Consider the following 17,338-nt stretch of genomic DNA (forward strand, 5'->3'; position numbering starts at 1 on the left):
CTTCTCCATCACACTTACTTATGCGCACATTTGTCTTCAGCGTTTATGTGGGGAAGGTGAGCACACAATGATGGTTTTTGTTCTTTGGCGCCTGCTACCTGATCCCTTCAACACCTCGTGATCACACAGGTTGGTATGCTTCTTCCCTGTGGGCTTTGTTGCTTCTGAGCTAGATGGCCGCTTATTTACCTTCAACCCTTTAAGACCCCAAAATCTGTATCTTTTGACAGCTGGGCAACATCTGCTTTCTTCACATTTGCTTATGCACATGATTGTCTTCAGCGATCGTGTCAGGAAGGTAGATATCATGGAATGAATGTTTAGTTGAGCAAACTGTTCTTGTATTGAGGGAGTCTGTGAGATGAGGTCCAATGTCCATCTGCTACCCTACTACTAAACCTATAAATATATGCACATATCTATTTCCCCCATAATCATAAATATATTTACATATGTACATGCCTGTATTTAGGCCTCTATAGATGCCCTTTGGCTCCTACTTCTTTCCTCTATTTCCTTTTGCTTTCCTCTCAGTTACATTGCCCTTCATCACTCCCTATCAGTCCTACCTCCTCCTTGACACTGGTTTTGAATCACTCATTGTTCCCTTGTTCCTGGATTGGTTAATACCACTTCCCTTCCCTACCTCCCTCATTGTTTTCTTCTCCACATTGTTTATCCAGCCTATCTTCTCTAGATAGACCTGCAGTGATAATATGCACATAGAATTGCAGATGGCCTTGACAGCACCCAAACTGACACATAGAAACAAGGCAATGATGGCAACAACAAATTAACAAACAAAAAAGCCAATGACATACAAAATCTGAAAGAAGAAAAAAGGGGAAAGAAAGAAAGAAAGAAAGAAAGAAAGAAAGAAAGAGCCTGTTAATAGTTCAAGGTCTGCTTGTTGACATTTAGGAGTGTTTTTCAGATGAGTCTGATGTGGTGCCACGCGTGGCCCCAAAGTCTATTTTTGATACTCCCTTGGGACTTCCTTACTCTCCTCCCCTGCTGTTCTAATGCACGCCTTTAGTGTTTTGCCCTGGTGTGATGGGGTCAGCAGGTCACACATCCCACACTGTGTCTCCACTGCCGTCCCATGTAGGGCGTTGCGTCTCACAGTGGGGCTGGCCACATGGTCCTCTCTGTGCATTGGCCTCTCCGAGCAGGGCTATTGTTCTCTGAGCTTGGTGGGCCCTGGTGTGCTCCACTCCCTTCCTCCCCCTTCATTTGCTTCAGCTTCCTTCTGGGTATGGTAGGTTGGTTCCTTTCCCTCACCAGACGGTCTATTTTCATTTTCTGTGGAAATCCCTTCCATGGTGGGGGTCAGGCTGATTCTGGTTGACCCTGGCATATAGTCCAGTATTTTTATGGATTCCTCCGTGCATTATGTTGCCCTCCTGGTTTGGCGCATCATGGTGGGGTCTGTATGCACATTCCAATTCTGTAGGGACATAACCAACACTCTCCCCATGGGTGGATTAGTGCCTTGTTCCCTCCATGTCATCATCTCAGTTTCTCCCCACCCCGAGTCTCCCTCCTGCTTCCACCTTTCCTCTTCTTTATGTTAGACTCACATGGACCTCCCTGGGTGTGGTCTACCCTCCCCCATACTACCTATGCTTCCACCTATTTATTATGAGATAAGTATCTATTCTTCTATTCCTGCCATGCTGATGGTACTTATCTCAGGGGGCTCATGTTATACCTGTCCTTTTGAGATTGGCTTACCTCACTTAACATGATTCCTCCCAGCTCTTTCCATGAAACGACATGTTTCATGTGATCATCCATGCTTTTCGGTGCTGCATAGTACTCCACTGTGTGTATGTGCCAGAGTTTACTAATCCACTCGTCTGTTGATGGAAACTTAGGCTGTTTCCAAGTCTTTGCGATTGTGAATTGTGCTGCAATAAACATTGGAGCACAGATGACTGGTCGTGTTTTTTTGTTACCTCCTCTGGGTATATGCCCAGTAGAGGGATGACTGGGTCATAAGGTAGATCAATTTCCATTTTCTTTAAGTATTGCCAGATTGTTTTCTATAGTGGCTGTACAAATCTACATGACCACCAGCAGTGGAGGAGGGTTCCTACTTCACCACAGCCCCTCCAACACTTGTTGCTCTCTGATTTGCTGATTTGGGCTAGCCTCAGGGGTGTTAGGTGGTATCTCATGGTTGTTTTGATTTGCATTTCTCTTATGGCTAATGAGCGGGAACACTTTCTCATATGCTTGTTGGTCATATGGGTCTCCTCTCTAGTGAGTTCTTTTCAGCTCTTTTGCCCACTTCCTTAGAGGGTTAGCTGTTTTCCTCTTTTTTCAGGTCACGATGGTGTTGTAGATTTTAGTAATGAGCCCTTTGTCCGGTGTGTCATTACTAAAAATCCTCTCCCTGACTGTGGGTTGTCTTGTCACCCTCCTGGTGAAGTCTTTCGAGGTGCGCATGTGCTTTATTCTTATTAAATCCCATTTGTCGATTACAAGTTCACCTGTGTGTGTGCCCTTCCCTATTGCAGTGAGCCTATGAGTTCCCTGGGCCAGTGCTCTGAGGTTAGTCCCGAATCCCTCCTTGATGGTCCTGATGGTTTGGGGTTTAACTTCTAGGTCTGTGATCCACCTTGAGTGTATTCTTGTGCATGGGGTGAGGTACACGACTTGTTCCATTTTTCTACATGTGGATATCCATTGTTTCCAGCACCACTTGTTTAAAAGGGGATCCGCTTCCCACTTGATGGTTTGGGGGCCCTTGTCTAAGATCAGTTGTCTATCTGCTCATGGTTTTATTCCTGGGCTTTCTCTTCTTTTCCACTGGTCTGAGTGTCTATCATTGTGCCAGTACCACACTATTTTGACCACTATAGCTGTGTAACAGGCATTAAATAGAGTAAGGCGAGTCCTCCAACTTCTTGAGGAGTTCTCTGTTAATTCTGAGTTTCTTCCCACTGCATATGAAATCGGTAATCAGTTTTTCTAATTCTTTGAAGAAGGTTGTTGGTATTTGAATTGGTATAGCATTGAACGTGTAAAGTTTCAGCACATTTTTCATGGAGTCTTTGTGGTAAATTAGGTGCCTCCGCTGATATTCGGGTCGGCTTATATTCTCAAGTATATGTGGTATATAGAGTTAATTAAAAAGATTACTTTTACTCAAGCTACATGATTTTGGGTCTGTGTTTCATACCTTTCCTGAAGTCAAAAACCGTCCAGTGATGTCAATGCCAACAGGCTCTGCGGATGTTTTCTCACTATTTAACGTCTCTGGCTTACCCAAACTGACTTTCTTTTTTTGTTGCAACGGAATCTTAAAAAATAAATAAATAAAAACTATTAGGCATAATAACAAAACTAATAAGCATGATTATATTGAATTCTACTATCATTTAAGTGTTCATATATGAAATATGACTATTAAGTATAAGACAATAATGAAGCTGCAAGGTTTCTGAAAATTAGGAAGCAATGGATATGCATTATGATTCAACTGTTAGTTTGGAACTAGCAGCATGAAAACATCGCTATGTAAAAACACAACACTAATCTTTAATGAAAACAGCAAGCTTTGTAAGGCTAACCAAATCTATAAATAATGACATGCATTAATTTTATGTGTATGTAGGGTATTAATTTTATACATTGACATAGTAGGCCACTTAGTATGTCAGTATTATAATCTATTCATAGAATTACCTTGTCAAGACCACTCAGCTCCTTGTGCTTTTTCATGACACAGTTCAAAATATCACAAATAATTTGTATTTTCCACTCTGCAAACCCACACTGGATAAACTGCTTTTTGGTTAAAATTGGCTTGTAATTAAATTGATCACGAAGGAGCTATGAAGAGGGAATAGATGGATGTACTAATTAGGTGCAATTTCTTTCAAAAATCCTACATGATAAACGCCCACCTGGCTAACGCCATCTTGAGAGGAAACGAGGGACTAACCTATCAAGTAAACAGTATTAAAAAGACACAGACGGGAAAGGATGGCAGTGGCTGTGATATTTTTATTTGTTCTGCCTTTTTGTAGGAACCTTCCATAGAGTAGATGGTCATCCACACACATGTAGAAGGATAAAATAAAATCTGAAAGACTTAGACCCTTTATAAAACAGACACCTATCAGGGATGAGAGACAAAAAAGTAGTGAAAACTGCACCCTGTCAAAGAGAAAAGTTGAAGAGCCCAGAAAGACAAGGGAGTCTCAGTAAAATTTTGGCTCTCAGAGTTTACACTGTAGTTTATCATAAAAAAGTTTATCCTCACAAGCACTCATCCATTATGTGATATTTTAGAAAAGTCAAATGGCCTGGCAGTCTCCGATCCTTGTTTGTTAAATGAGAGGAAAAGATTAGAACTGTAATTTTCAAAATAGGCTCTGTGGAACCCCAGGATTTCTCAGAAGTGCCTGTTTAAGTTTCTGTGAAAGGCTCCTCTGGATCAGAGGCAGCGAGCAGGAAGAGCAAACAGACTAAAAAGTCCCCATTTTGTTAATGCAAGGCCACCCTTTTTAGAAGTTTGGATTTGATCAATGAACAGATTTCATCATTAAGAAAGCATCTTAATAGAGCCCCAATACTCGAGCAATAATTTATCAGTAGATAATTTAAAAATAGTTTTTATCTAAAAAGTAGATTTATTTAAATCAAATACGAATTCAGTATCTACGACTGTGTAGATACTTATCTACTAAGATACGTATAGATAATATACTTATCTATATTTTAACTGCTAAGATAAAATATGACATGGTCTCAAATCTTAAAGAAGCTAATATCCCAGTAAATGTTTTAGCTACTTCTTAGAAACAATTCATAATTTTACAAACCATAAACTTTACTCAAAAAATCATGTTTTTCTTCCTAATTTCTGTTGGTGTATCAAATTTTACTAATTTACTAAAATTTGAAACATAAGGTAATGAAAGCCAATAACATCTAAAAATTAATACAGCTATTAGATTATAAATCATTTATAAAACAAATTTGAAATGCATCTTGATTTCAAAAGGCATATCAAAATGTTGGTAGAAAAATGGAACTAAAAGGTAATGGAAATCTTCCACAAACTTTTTGAAGACCTCTCATCTATAACAAAATTACTGCCAGCTCTATTTGTTGCATGTACATAATCTTCATAAATCAGCCAATAACTTCTAATGCAAATATCATTTCATGCATTCCAAATACCTTATAGACTGCATCTATAAAGCGCAAGTCAGTCTTTGCTAGGAGCTCCACATTGGACTCCATTAGAAGTTGGGCTATGTAAGGTGAATATGAAGTAAGAGAGTAGCTGATGATCGGCAACGCCGCTGCTGTGTCTCCCTTTATCAAACTGGTAGGGGAAAGAAACAAAGGGGGCTTTTAATGGGCACAATTCCACAAAGTTGGATAATTAGGTAAATATGAAAAGTGTCAATAACTTATAAGAGCTATAATTATTCAGCTATATGTAAGACACACTAGTTTGCTCTCTCGTTCTAAATTGGTTTATTCTTAAATAATATTTTTTCACCATTTCAACAATATACTCTGGTAACTAATGTCACTAAGCAACTTATACAGAAACTATCAAACAGAACCAATTTTCTCTGTGAAAATAAATAAATAAAATGTCATTAAAACAATAAAAAGAACACCAACTTACAATGACGAGAGTTATCTGTAAAAGCTAATATTTCTTTAGAATAAGAAATTGGCTAATTACATATTTTTAAAGAATGACAAACATGGAAAAATTTAAAAGTCAGTAGAACAACAGTCTAGTATAGTATTCATTGATTTTCTAAAACTCAATCTAACTTAATCTAGTCCATTTTTAGTCATAAAACAAATGGACCACATTTCAGCAGTCAAGTACACTTATTTGTCTTGTAAACACTTGTGATTTGCTCTTTACAAAAATTAAAATAATATATGCTATGACTTATAAATTACAAATGAGAAAATCTTTTCAGATTGCAGCCCAAGTCCCCACTACGTCACCAGGGCTCCATTAGAAGCTCTATACGATGGTTCTAGTCTCTCCTATAGTGTTGCTTTTTGTCCGAATCAACTTGCTAATAATGGCTTTGGGTTTCTTTCTGAATAAATCGCCCAGTTTACTATCTTCCACTTATATAAGTCTCATTCTAAACCTACATACAATCACAGTAGGTTTGTTACTTCTTATTAACACAGAAGTCTACAAACTATAAACTTTATTGAATAAAATCACATTTCTTTCTAATTTTGCCATTGTACCAAATGTCACTAAATACTAAACAAGGAAATTTCAGCCAGTAACAGATGCTCCTTCCCTTCTGCTGATACCTCCAGTCTGGACGGGCATCTCATTCTTTTCTACCTATCTGACTGCTATTCATTCAATGAATCATTTGCCAACTGTCAAGTCTTTCTTGAAGCCGTCCTTAAGTTTCTGGCTCACACTGATCATTCCTATTGTACTCCCAAAGCACTCAGCGTCTTTTGCTTCATCTGTCTCATCCTGCGTTTTCTGGTTTGGGTTTGCGTTTTAATTTTCTACACATATGGATCTTATTTTGTCAACGGGATGTGCCCTCACTGATTCTCCCACACCACTACACAGGAGACCTTGGTTCAGCTGAAGTAATATTGTACTTGCCTAAAACATATTTAAGACATGCATACACATTCTCTTATCCCCTTTTGATTTTTCAATAAGGCAAAAAACCAATTAAATGATGATAATACTACAGTTTGTTCTTCAGGACAAATATGAATTGTTTTTCCCTTCAAGTTTCCCTAGGGGGTATAGCAATATTTCACCCAACGGGAAAAAAGCTCTGGCAACGTTGATATGCAATACAGGCCAAACACAGGAAAGAAAAAATACCCCTGATGAGCAAAGTAGTCCACTGTATGCTTATTATAAATAGAAGACAGCCAGAGCAACAGCTAACTACCCTCAAAAAGCTTGGTTATGTGGCTTCTAAGGAGTTAGCGGAGCAGAAACACTAGGAGAAGCAGGAGTTATACACTGGCCCATCAACAGCAAAACGCAGCTGATGAAAATGAAAACTAAAAAGTGGTAAGAATCAAAATGCCTTATGTGTATACTGGGTAGAGGAAGCACTCAAAAACCTGTAAAACTGGAATTAAAATAAAATGGTATTGTTCCATGAACTTTTTGAAGTCCCTTGATACATGGGTAGCAATTTAAGCCTCATAGGACAGGATTACCTATCTAAAAAAATTAATGTTTTTAATAATGCACCTTGGTCCATGAGAAAATTTAAAGTTGTGCCCCTGAATATAGCACGTCTTACAGGTCTTCCCCCAATTCTGATAATGCAGTCTTCATATTTTACAGCTTCTTGAAGTATATATGCAGCACACACATTGAATAAGTACGGTGAAAGGATACAACTCTGATGCACACCTTTTCTGATTATAAATCACGTTATCTTCTTGGTCTTTATACAGATTCCATATATATGAAGTGTTTTGGATTTCCCATTATGAAAAATACTATCCTTTAATAATATATACTTCATACAATTGAATGCCTTTGTCAATAAAACATAGGTAACCATCTTTCTTGTATTCATTGCTTAGCTACATGACATCAACAATATCCATTATATTGCCTCATCTTAATCCAACTTGAATTATTGGCAGCACTGTCAATATTCTGCTGAAATCTTTTAAAATCATCATCAGCAAAATATTACTTGCATATGATATTAATGATATCCACATTTTGTTGGGTCACTTTTCTTTGAACAGTGTATCTGTGGTAGGTACATCATCTGTTGTCAATTTGAGATTTAAGAGTGAAGAGGTAGAATTTAGCCTGCCAATCAGGTCGCAGCTTGATGAGACCACTGCCAGCTTTGAGAGGCTGCCACTGCCACTAGATCCATTAGACTTTCTACCCACTGGTCTGTGATCTTCCTGCATTCAGTGTCATTGCATGTGTTGCATGAGTCTGAAGAAGAATCTATAGCTTGATATTGGTCATACTGGCTAATATCAGACTTATGGAATTGACCTGGCCTGGGCTGGAATAGCTCTTTTGTTATACACATGAGTGTCTATGAATCTGTTTCTCTACTCTACCCAGAATAACACAGCATCCCTTCCGATTGGCATTCTGCCAATTCTGGGAACCTTCTTTCTCACCAACGCCTTCAGTGTACCTGGTTGTTCCTTCAGTACCCTCAGTTCTTGGTTACATGCTTGCTACTTCTTGAACGGTTGACTGGGGGAGCAGTTCTTTTAAATAGTCTCTGTATATTTGATCTTCTCTTGATGCTTCTTATATGATTCAATATTATACACATAGACTCCATCACTATTACAACTCGAGATTTGAATATTTCTCCAGGTCTTTCAGCTTAAGAAATACTAAATGTTCTCTTTGGTTTTCTCATTCCTGGTCTTGGTACATTTCAATATAATATGTGGCTTTCTGAGGCTGCTCTTTAAAGTCTTGTGTTCAACTCTTTTACATCATTACTTCTTTCATTCACTTTCGCTACTCTACATTCAAAAGTAAGTTTCAGTCTTTCCTGATATCCACTTTGGTCTTTTCTTTCTTTCTCATCTTTTTAAAAAATCATTTTATTGAGGGCTCATACAATTCTTATCACAATCCATACATCCATCTATTGCATCAAGCACATTTGTACATTTGTTGCCATCATCATTCTCAAAACATTTGCTTTCTACTTGAGCCCTTAATAGCAGCTCATTTCCCCCCTCCCTCCCTGCTCCCCCTTCCTCATAAGCCCTTGATAATTCATAAATTATTATTTTGTCATATCTTATACTGTCTGACGTCTCCCTTCACCCACTTTTCTGTAGTCCATCCCCCAGGAAGAAAGTTATATATAGATCCTTGTAATTGGTTCCCCCTTTCTAACCCACCTTCCCTACACCCTCCAGGTATCGCCACTCTCACCACTGGTCCTTAAGGGGTCAGCTGTCCTGGATTCCCTGTGTTTCTGGTTCCTATCTGTACTGATGTACCTCCTCTGGTTTAGCCAGATTTGTAAGGTAGAATTAAAATCATGATAGTAGGGGGAGGAAGCATTTAAGAACTAGAGGAAAGTTGTATGTCATCATTGACACCCTGCAACCTGACTGACTCATCTTCTCCCTGCTACCCTTCAGTAAGGGGGTGTCCAGTTGCCTAAAGATGAGCTTTGGGTCTCCACTCTGCACTCTCCCACATTTACAATGATACGATTTTTTGTTCTTTGATGCCTGATACCTGATCCCTTCAACACCTTGTGATCACACAGGTTGGTGTGCTTCTTCCATGTGGGCTTTGTTGTTTCTGAGATAGATGGCTGCTTGTTTACTAAAGATCCCAGATGCTATCTTTTGATAGCTGGGCACCATCAGCTTTCTTTGCCACATTTGCTTATGCACATATTTGTCTTCAGTGATCAACTGATATGGTCTTTCTCATCTTTTTAATGATTTTATTTGAATATGATGTCTTTGATGTTATACCACAACTCATGTTTGTGATCTCCTGTCATTAATGTTCAATGTGTCAAATGTATTCTTGAAACGGTCTCTAAATTCAGGTGGGATAGACTCAAGGTTGTACTTTGACTCACAGATTCTGGATTCTGATTTTAACTTCAAGTTGAATCTAGATAGGTGCCAATGGTGGTCTGTTCCACAGTTGGCAGTAGCCCTGTTTTGGCTAATGATATTGAGCTTCTCTATTGACTCTTCACACTGACTTATTAGTCAATTTGATTCTTGTGACTTCCACTTAGAATGCCAATCGAGATGTTTCAACAAAAGGATATAACTCTGCCAAATGCCAAAGATTAAGAAATCAAGTTTTACCAACTTCTACTGTCTGAAATTGATGAGACATGCCATTAACATCATTCAATGGCCACTATATGCATGATGTTGAAAATAGATTGCGGGGATTACACCAGCTACCCCGCATCAAGCTGGGTTCGAAATGAGGCATGCGAATGAAAGGAAAAGAGCTATGTAGGAAGAATGGGATCGGGAGGAGGACAGTCTGATGGACTTCTTACACAAGGGAATTGGTTACAAAACAAACATCAAAGAACTTAAACTTTCCTAAACTTTTATCTATGCAAATGTTACTTAGCCAGTCATACTTTCTTAACCTTAGACTAATAAAAGCACTAAGTTCAAAGACAATCACACAGATATGCAAGATTCAAAAGAATCTTAAAAGAGGTCCTAAATAACTGAGTTATCACTCAATGATTTTAGCAGCAAGGTCACTAATAACAGTCATTTTGCAATGCTTTTGTCTGCAAAGACACAGAGGCACAGCGGACTACATGGTCACCCATTAGTAAACACCTTGATCAGCCGGATGCCTCCTACAATAGATATTTCAAATGAATAAATCATTGGTCTTGTAAAATTCTATCATGAGATTTCTACCTCATTTCTAGGACCAATGAACTACTGCTCCTTCTTTTTGGTTTCCAACTTTCACCTGTCAATCACCAGAAAATATCAATGCATCTTGATGGCATGTCTCCTCAATTTCACACTACAGAAGTTGTTAAAACTCAATTTTTTAATCTTTGGCATTAGTTGTTGGTACATAAATTTTAATAACAGTCATATTATCTTGTTTCCTTTGGAGAAATTGGATATTATCATCTCACTGATAGTGTTATACTTCAGGATAAATATTAAAATGTTCTTTTTGATGTTCAGTTTGTCATTCCGGCCATAGTAGAAAGTATGATTATCTGATTCAAAATGGTCAATACCAGTACTTTTCAGCTCATTAATGTCCTGTATATCTATCTTCACACGCTTCACTTCATTTTTTTATACTTCCTGTGTATCTATCTTCAAACGCTTCACAATGTTCCTAGATTCATACTGTGGTACTTATATAATTGTCGATTTGAGGATTAAGAGTGAAGGGGTAGAATCTAGTCTGTCAATCGGGACATAGTCAATGAGGGATCTATGTGTGCATGGCCTTCTCCTGAGACTCTAGGAACTCCTGTATTTTTCCTCGTTGGAGGTGGAAGACATTTTTCTCTCTCTTTTCATTCCCTCAGAGGCCCTCTATTGACAAGGCTGACTCCCTGCGAGACAACCCTGAGAAAAAGCCACACGGACTTAGCCTGATGTAGTCCTGGGAACTGGAGAAGCCAAGTAGAGACCCCTGCCAGTGCTGAGATTCTTACAACACCAATGGATCCAAAGACTTTCTACCCACTGGCCTGTGATCGTCCTGCATTTGGAGTCTTTGCATATGTTTTGTGAGTCCGGAGAGGACTTTATAGATTGGTATCGAACATATGGGCTAATGTTGGATACATGGGTTTGGACTGGACTGGGATGCCTTCCTAATGTACAATTACCCTTTATATAAAACTCTCTTTTATACACATGTCGATAACTTTGTTTTTCTAGTCTACCCAGACTAACACACACACTTTATACATCCCACATTTCCATTACTAATGGATATACACAGCTGTTTCTCTTCATTTTGAGTCATGCTCCAAGAGCAAATGAAGACCCTTAACTCTTTATTCTAGCCAGGCGCACTCTGAGAAGGCATCAAACACTCTACTAGTATTTGAACAACTAATGTTATAACTTTCAGCATCATACAGGGAACCACCTGTGACCACCTGTGCAGCCGATTAGTCTCACACCTACGGCCATCAAGTCGATGCTGATTCAGTGACCCTGCAGGACAGGGTAGAACTGCCCCTGTGAGTGTCCAAGACTGTCACTGCTTCAGGAGTAGAAAGCTCATCTTTCTCTCGAGGAGCCCCTGGTGTTTTCAAACTTTGGACCTTGTAGATTGTAGCCCAATGCATAAGCATCTGCCAACTGTGGCATCAAACACTGGTTAATGACCTCAAGATTGGCCTTCAGAGGTAGCCAGTTCTGACCCTCCAGAGTTCCTTTCCAAGTCCCTATGCAGCTCTGACCACACAGAACTCATGACAAAATTCACAATTATGGGGCTATACTGAGAAGAAAGATGAGGCTTTCTGATCCTATAAACATTTACAACCTTGGAAATCCTTGGGGGCATTTCTATATTTAATTCTTCTGAATTAAAATTAGTTTGATATGGGCTTTTGTATGTAAAATATGTCCTATATAATAATAAATAAACAATGTAAAATAAATAGCATGACAAGAAATAACTGCAAACTCGGCTTCTTATGGATATTTTTCAAAGTAAGAATTACCACCATATAACCAAATACACTAAATCCTATGAATTTACAAGGTACAACATAACCATACCCAATAGACTGTGCTTTTGAAAATTATTTTAAACCTTTTAGATTGAACTTTTCAATAATTCATACTTATCTAAAAACAAAGCCCTGTAATTCCCTGCTTTCTAAATAATTATTTTTATTATTTCAAGATAAATTTAGATAGTATGCAGATAAGTCAATATCTTTGTAGATACTATTCCCTCATATCTAATGTTATCTTATAGAATTACCAAAAAGAATGCAAAAAGTTTGAAATTATAGCTTACCCTACACAATCAACCTCTTTGGGGTAATTTAGTGAGCGAAGTACTTGTTCTAGGTTCCGTAAGCTTCTTTTTAAATCACCTGTTGCCATTATTTAACATTGGATTCACCTCCAGCTCTTGAAAAAAATAGGATTTTACCTAAAAATAAAAAATCCACAAACACTGATTTTCCTTCAAACTTCTCTATTGTTTATATCTCTGAAACTCATAAATTGCTGTGAAAGAGTAAACTGCAGAATTACTGTAGAAAAATAGTATTATCTACTAAAGATGACAAAAACTTGTGAAAAAAACAAACACAATTCCAATAATTATACATCTTATGGATTAAATTATGTAGCCCCAAAATAGGTTATAAACCTAACCTCTGAACCCATCTTTATAACCTCATTTAGGAATGGATTTTCTCTATGTTAATGAGAATTTTTGAGACATGAAAGAGCATATTAGGCAATACTACATGAAGAGCAACAAGAAGGAATAGAAACACTACTTTTTATCATACGGTGTCACCTCAAAATATCTGAAAACCTTCCAAAACTCACCAACAGAGAGTAACTGGTGACACTGCGACCCCTCTGGGGGTTTCCAAGGCTGTAACTTTCCGGGAGTGGAAAGCCAGTCTTTCTCCTGGGGAGCTGCTGGGGGTTTGGGACTGCAGCCAACCATGTAACCATGCCACCAGGGCACCTCTAAAAACTTAGATGCTGTATAATTAATAAAAATCATCCAAAATAAACAGATGTATTTTATTTCTTTAAAAGGAAAAGCTGAAAAGAGACAAAAACTTGGCCCCAGAGTACACAGAAAACCATTACCTCGAAATGGCACCAAACATTTAGACCGCTGGCTTCCTAAACTGTGAGAAAATACATCTGTTTGTTAAGGCCACCTACTTGAGGTACTTCTGTCATGGTAGCAATAAATAACTATGACCTATAACAGAAATACACATATATGTACACCAAACGACCTATAAAATATTTGGGATATGACAATAAAATGATCAGTTTTTAAAATCCCATCGAAAACAATGTCATGGAGTTATATTGCAGCGCCTTCCGTGAGCGAAGGATTTCCAGTCCTTGGGAAGTGCACATGGTTACGGGCTTGACAACTAGCCAACAGGTTGGCAATCCAACACCCCCAGGGGGGCCTTGGCAAAAGTCCTGGCAATCTGCTTCCTCAAGGTCACAGCCTTGAGAGCCGTGGAGCAAGGAAGCGGTGCACCTGTGGGGTCGCATGAGTCAGAATTGACGCACCAGTGACTAACAACAGAAGTTTCACTGGACTCTCAAAAGAGGGTATTCTCAAAACAAGGAGAATTTACTCAGTTCATCGCTAAAAACCTTTGCTGAGCAAAAATTTTGGGGAACTAGATATATAAAAAAAGAATGATATCCAGGATATACAACTTAATAAAAAAAAACCACCCAATTTTTAAAAAGAGGCAAAGGTCCTGAATGAAGATCTCACCAAGATGATACACAAATGGTCAAAAAACACATGAAAACATTAGCTAGTGAAACCCCGAAACCAATCCACTGCCGTCTAATCCATTCTGACTGGTAACAACTGCTGTTCATATTTTCAGTGGCTCTTTTTTCAGACTGCCTCTTCTTTCCCCAGTCTAGAAGCTCTGCTCAAGCCTGGCCTCCTTGGGTAACTGCGGAACGGCTGCAATACCAGCGGCATGGCATTCCGTGTCACGAAAACATACGAGTCCAACTGTCGGACTAGTGGAGATTCAAATCACAACCAGCTCTTGGGCCACCGATAAGACCAGCACTAGGAAGGAAAACAGCAAAGCTGCCGAGGACGCAGAAGCATCCGAGCTGACGGAAACGCAGAGGTACAGCTGCCACAGCGACGCGTGGCCTTCCCTCCAGAGGTAAGCAGCGCTGCCCAGCCTCATCTGATTCAGGAGCTCCTCTTCTGACACCGAGCAGGGGGTCTCAGCCTTCCTAACGCTGTGACCCTTTAACGCAGTTCCTCACGTGGTGGGGACCCCCCAACCATCAAATTATTTTCTTTGCTACTTCGTAACTGCATTTTGCTACTGTTATAAATCCGCCGACCCCTGTGAAAAAGGTCGGTCAACCCCCAAAGGGGTCGTGACCCATAGGTTGAGAACCACTGGCTTAGGGACTTGAAAGCAACTGTACATGCAGATACAGGTACATCACTGTTCACTGCATAGCCCAAAGGTAGCAATAACCCAAACGCCTGTCAACAAAGGTCTGGATTTTCTTAGAAATGTAGTACTTCTAGGTACACACAATGTAGTCCTGAAAGTGTATGAACCTTTGGACACACTCACTGTACTGAGTGAAATGAGCCAATCACAAAAGGGCAAATGTTGCATAGTCTCACTTACAGGAAATTCCTATAGGTACCTGCATAGAGAACAGAGTTTAATATTAGCCACCAGGGGCAGGAGAGAGAAGAGTGGAATCATTATTTAAAAGCCAGGATATCTGTGTTATGGTGAAGGAATATTTTGTAATGGATACTGGTGATGCTTGCACACAAAATTGATGTATTGGATCTTACTGAATTGTACACTTGAAAAAGGTTAAATTGGCCAATGTTGTTTTCTTTAGATTTTCACAATAATTAAAAAACAACAGTAACCTTGGCTGGAAGAGATGAAAGGCTCTGAACTACAGGCACAGTTTGCTCAAAAGCTCAACAACACACTCCAAAATATCCAACAGTGCACAGACATGCCATGGAAGGAAAATTCTGTAACAATACCTTGATTAATGAATCCTCTGGGAGTGAAGCTCCTTTAAAATGAAGTCATTGATATTAAAAAATAAAATAGAACAATTCATCAATTGGATGAAGTATAATCTTTCGCCCACTAGCTAGCAATCAAGTGCTTGCCCGGAATAATCTTCTTACACTTCCTCTACATCTATGTGTAGCAGCAGATAGCAAGGCTAGCAGTTGGCAAAATCCTACATTTAGTGAGTTCTGTATTTTAAGACCTAGCCTCCCATCTCTGCCTGTTTCTCCCGGGCATGGTGTCTGCTCCCTCACTGAGTGCTTTCCTGTAGCTGGTCTCCCTCATCAACATAGCAAATGTTAAGTCACTGAACACACTTTTCTATACTGATGCATTGGTTTTAGACATTCTTTTTCAACTGGTATCTTGACTAGCAATTCATATTTTGTCAGTTTAATGTACCAATTTTAGGCAGAGGAATTTCAGGTACAGTCAAATGGAAGACAGCCAGACAAAGAGGATATGATCCAGAAATCATATTACAAAAATACAAGAAAAGGTAAACCATCCTGAATATCTTTTGGGATGACTGGACGAGTTGTATTCACGGGATAAGGAAGATGACTTCCCAGGCCAGTTTTCACTTTCCTGGGAAAGAGGCAGTAGCAAATCTTCATGTAACTGCAAGAAACCCTTCTCTTTGGGTGCTGTGTAGCTTAATTGAGGTTCCAGACCCACCTATCTTAACAGTGTTCTAAAGGTGCTTCCTGACCCAATGCCATTCTAAAATTTAATATAAAACTGTGTCTCTCTACATAGACTTCCCTTAATTTTCCAAATGTATATTCCATAATTCCAGATTATGTAATTTTGTTTTAATACACTACAGTATTTTTCCATTTCCCCCCTATTTTTGATGTCTTAAAGCACATTGCAATGTCACTTATTATTATTTCTACCTCTGGTCATGGAATTTCTGACAACAAAGTATGTCCCTGGAACACATCCTCTTCATCAACAGCAGAATAAGTATTTTGAAGAAGAGTAAGATACAAGTACAGCTTGGATCTGCAGATGAAGGAGACAGTGATACAGGAGAAGACAAAAATATGAGGTAAAAAATATGTACTATAGAGAAACGAAACCCCCACCAAAACAAAGAAAAAATGCAGCTAGTAGTCTATACAACCAGGAAAATTTTCAGCAAGTTTCTCACAAAATTAAAAAATCACCTAATTATAATACTCTAAAAAAGCATTTTAACAAAATACTTTTAGAGGGTAAAAAAATCTTACTTTAAAATATTGATTAACCGTTTCACTTTATAATGCTTATCAATAAGATTAAAAGCAGAAAAGGCCTATTACTCTACAAGTATCACAGATTCAGCCAACAAACACTCACAACATTGCGTTGAACCTTCCTCCTGAGGGGGGTTCTGACCACACAAGCCGCATCTGTCCAACTGAACTTATTATTGGACAGGTACTGAACATTGCAAATCTGCTTTTTCGAGATCCTTCAAAGGGCAATGCTAAATGGACAGTCATTGGAATCAACATTATTTTTTCTAAGTGAAGCAATTACACTGAATCCATTATACTATATGCATTTGACTTAGTCTATAACATCTGATATCTTTTTAAACTGTACATGAAATAAAGCAGTAAAATGAGGAAACTTTTAGTTTTGAAACTTCACAAAAGATATTTAGAAATACCATTCTGAGAAAGGCTGGAAAAACTGGAAAGAGACAGTAAGAGCTCAGTGGAACTGCTGTGTTCACTTCTAAAACTGTTCAGCACTTCGTATATATTTTAGAAAATGTCTCTCTCACTTACTAGGTGCCATCATGTCCGATTCCTAGCCACCCTACAAGGCAGGTTAGAACTGCCCCGGGGGGGGGGGGGGGTTCTAAGGCTGTAAATCTTTACAGGAGTAGAAAGCCTGATCTTTCAGAAAACGTCCATTACCCTAAGTCCAGACTTTTTAAAATGGTAAAAAAAAAAAATTCCCATAAATTTTTACCATTAGCAAAACAAAACCCAAACCCATTTCTGGCCAGCAAATTCTGATTCAGAGACCCT

The 17,338-nt window shown here is 38.7% G+C and overlaps 1 protein-coding gene across 2 annotated transcripts in view; it reads right to left on the reverse strand.

Annotated features, from left to right (window-relative positions):
• The window catches only part of CEP44 (centrosomal protein 44), a 32,675-nt gene that overhangs the window by 13,299 nt on the left and 2,038 nt on the right, over positions 1–17,338 (reverse strand). Inside the window, exons 2-6 of one of the 2 annotated variants that reach the window (XM_075556864.1) lie at positions 16,211–16,319; positions 12,521–12,658; positions 5,197–5,344; positions 3,694–3,840; positions 3,188–3,307 (exon numbers count right to left, since the gene is read on the reverse strand). In XM_075556864.1, coding sequence (XP_075412979.1) covers positions 3,188–3,307; positions 3,694–3,840; positions 5,197–5,344; positions 12,521–12,609 — 504 coding nt within the window. In that variant the 5' untranslated portion in view covers positions 12,610–12,658; positions 16,211–16,319. The remainder of the gene's footprint in view (positions 1–3,187; positions 3,308–3,693; positions 3,841–5,196; positions 5,345–12,520; positions 12,659–16,210; positions 16,320–17,338) is intronic. The other variant, XM_075556863.1, reaches the window with a different exon arrangement.

Source organism: Tenrec ecaudatus, chromosome 8 (genome assembly GCF_050624435.1).
Source record: "Tenrec ecaudatus isolate mTenEca1 chromosome 8, mTenEca1.hap1, whole genome shotgun sequence".
In the NCBI taxonomy this organism is placed as follows: Eukaryota; Metazoa; Chordata; class Mammalia; order Afrosoricida; family Tenrecidae; genus Tenrec; species Tenrec ecaudatus.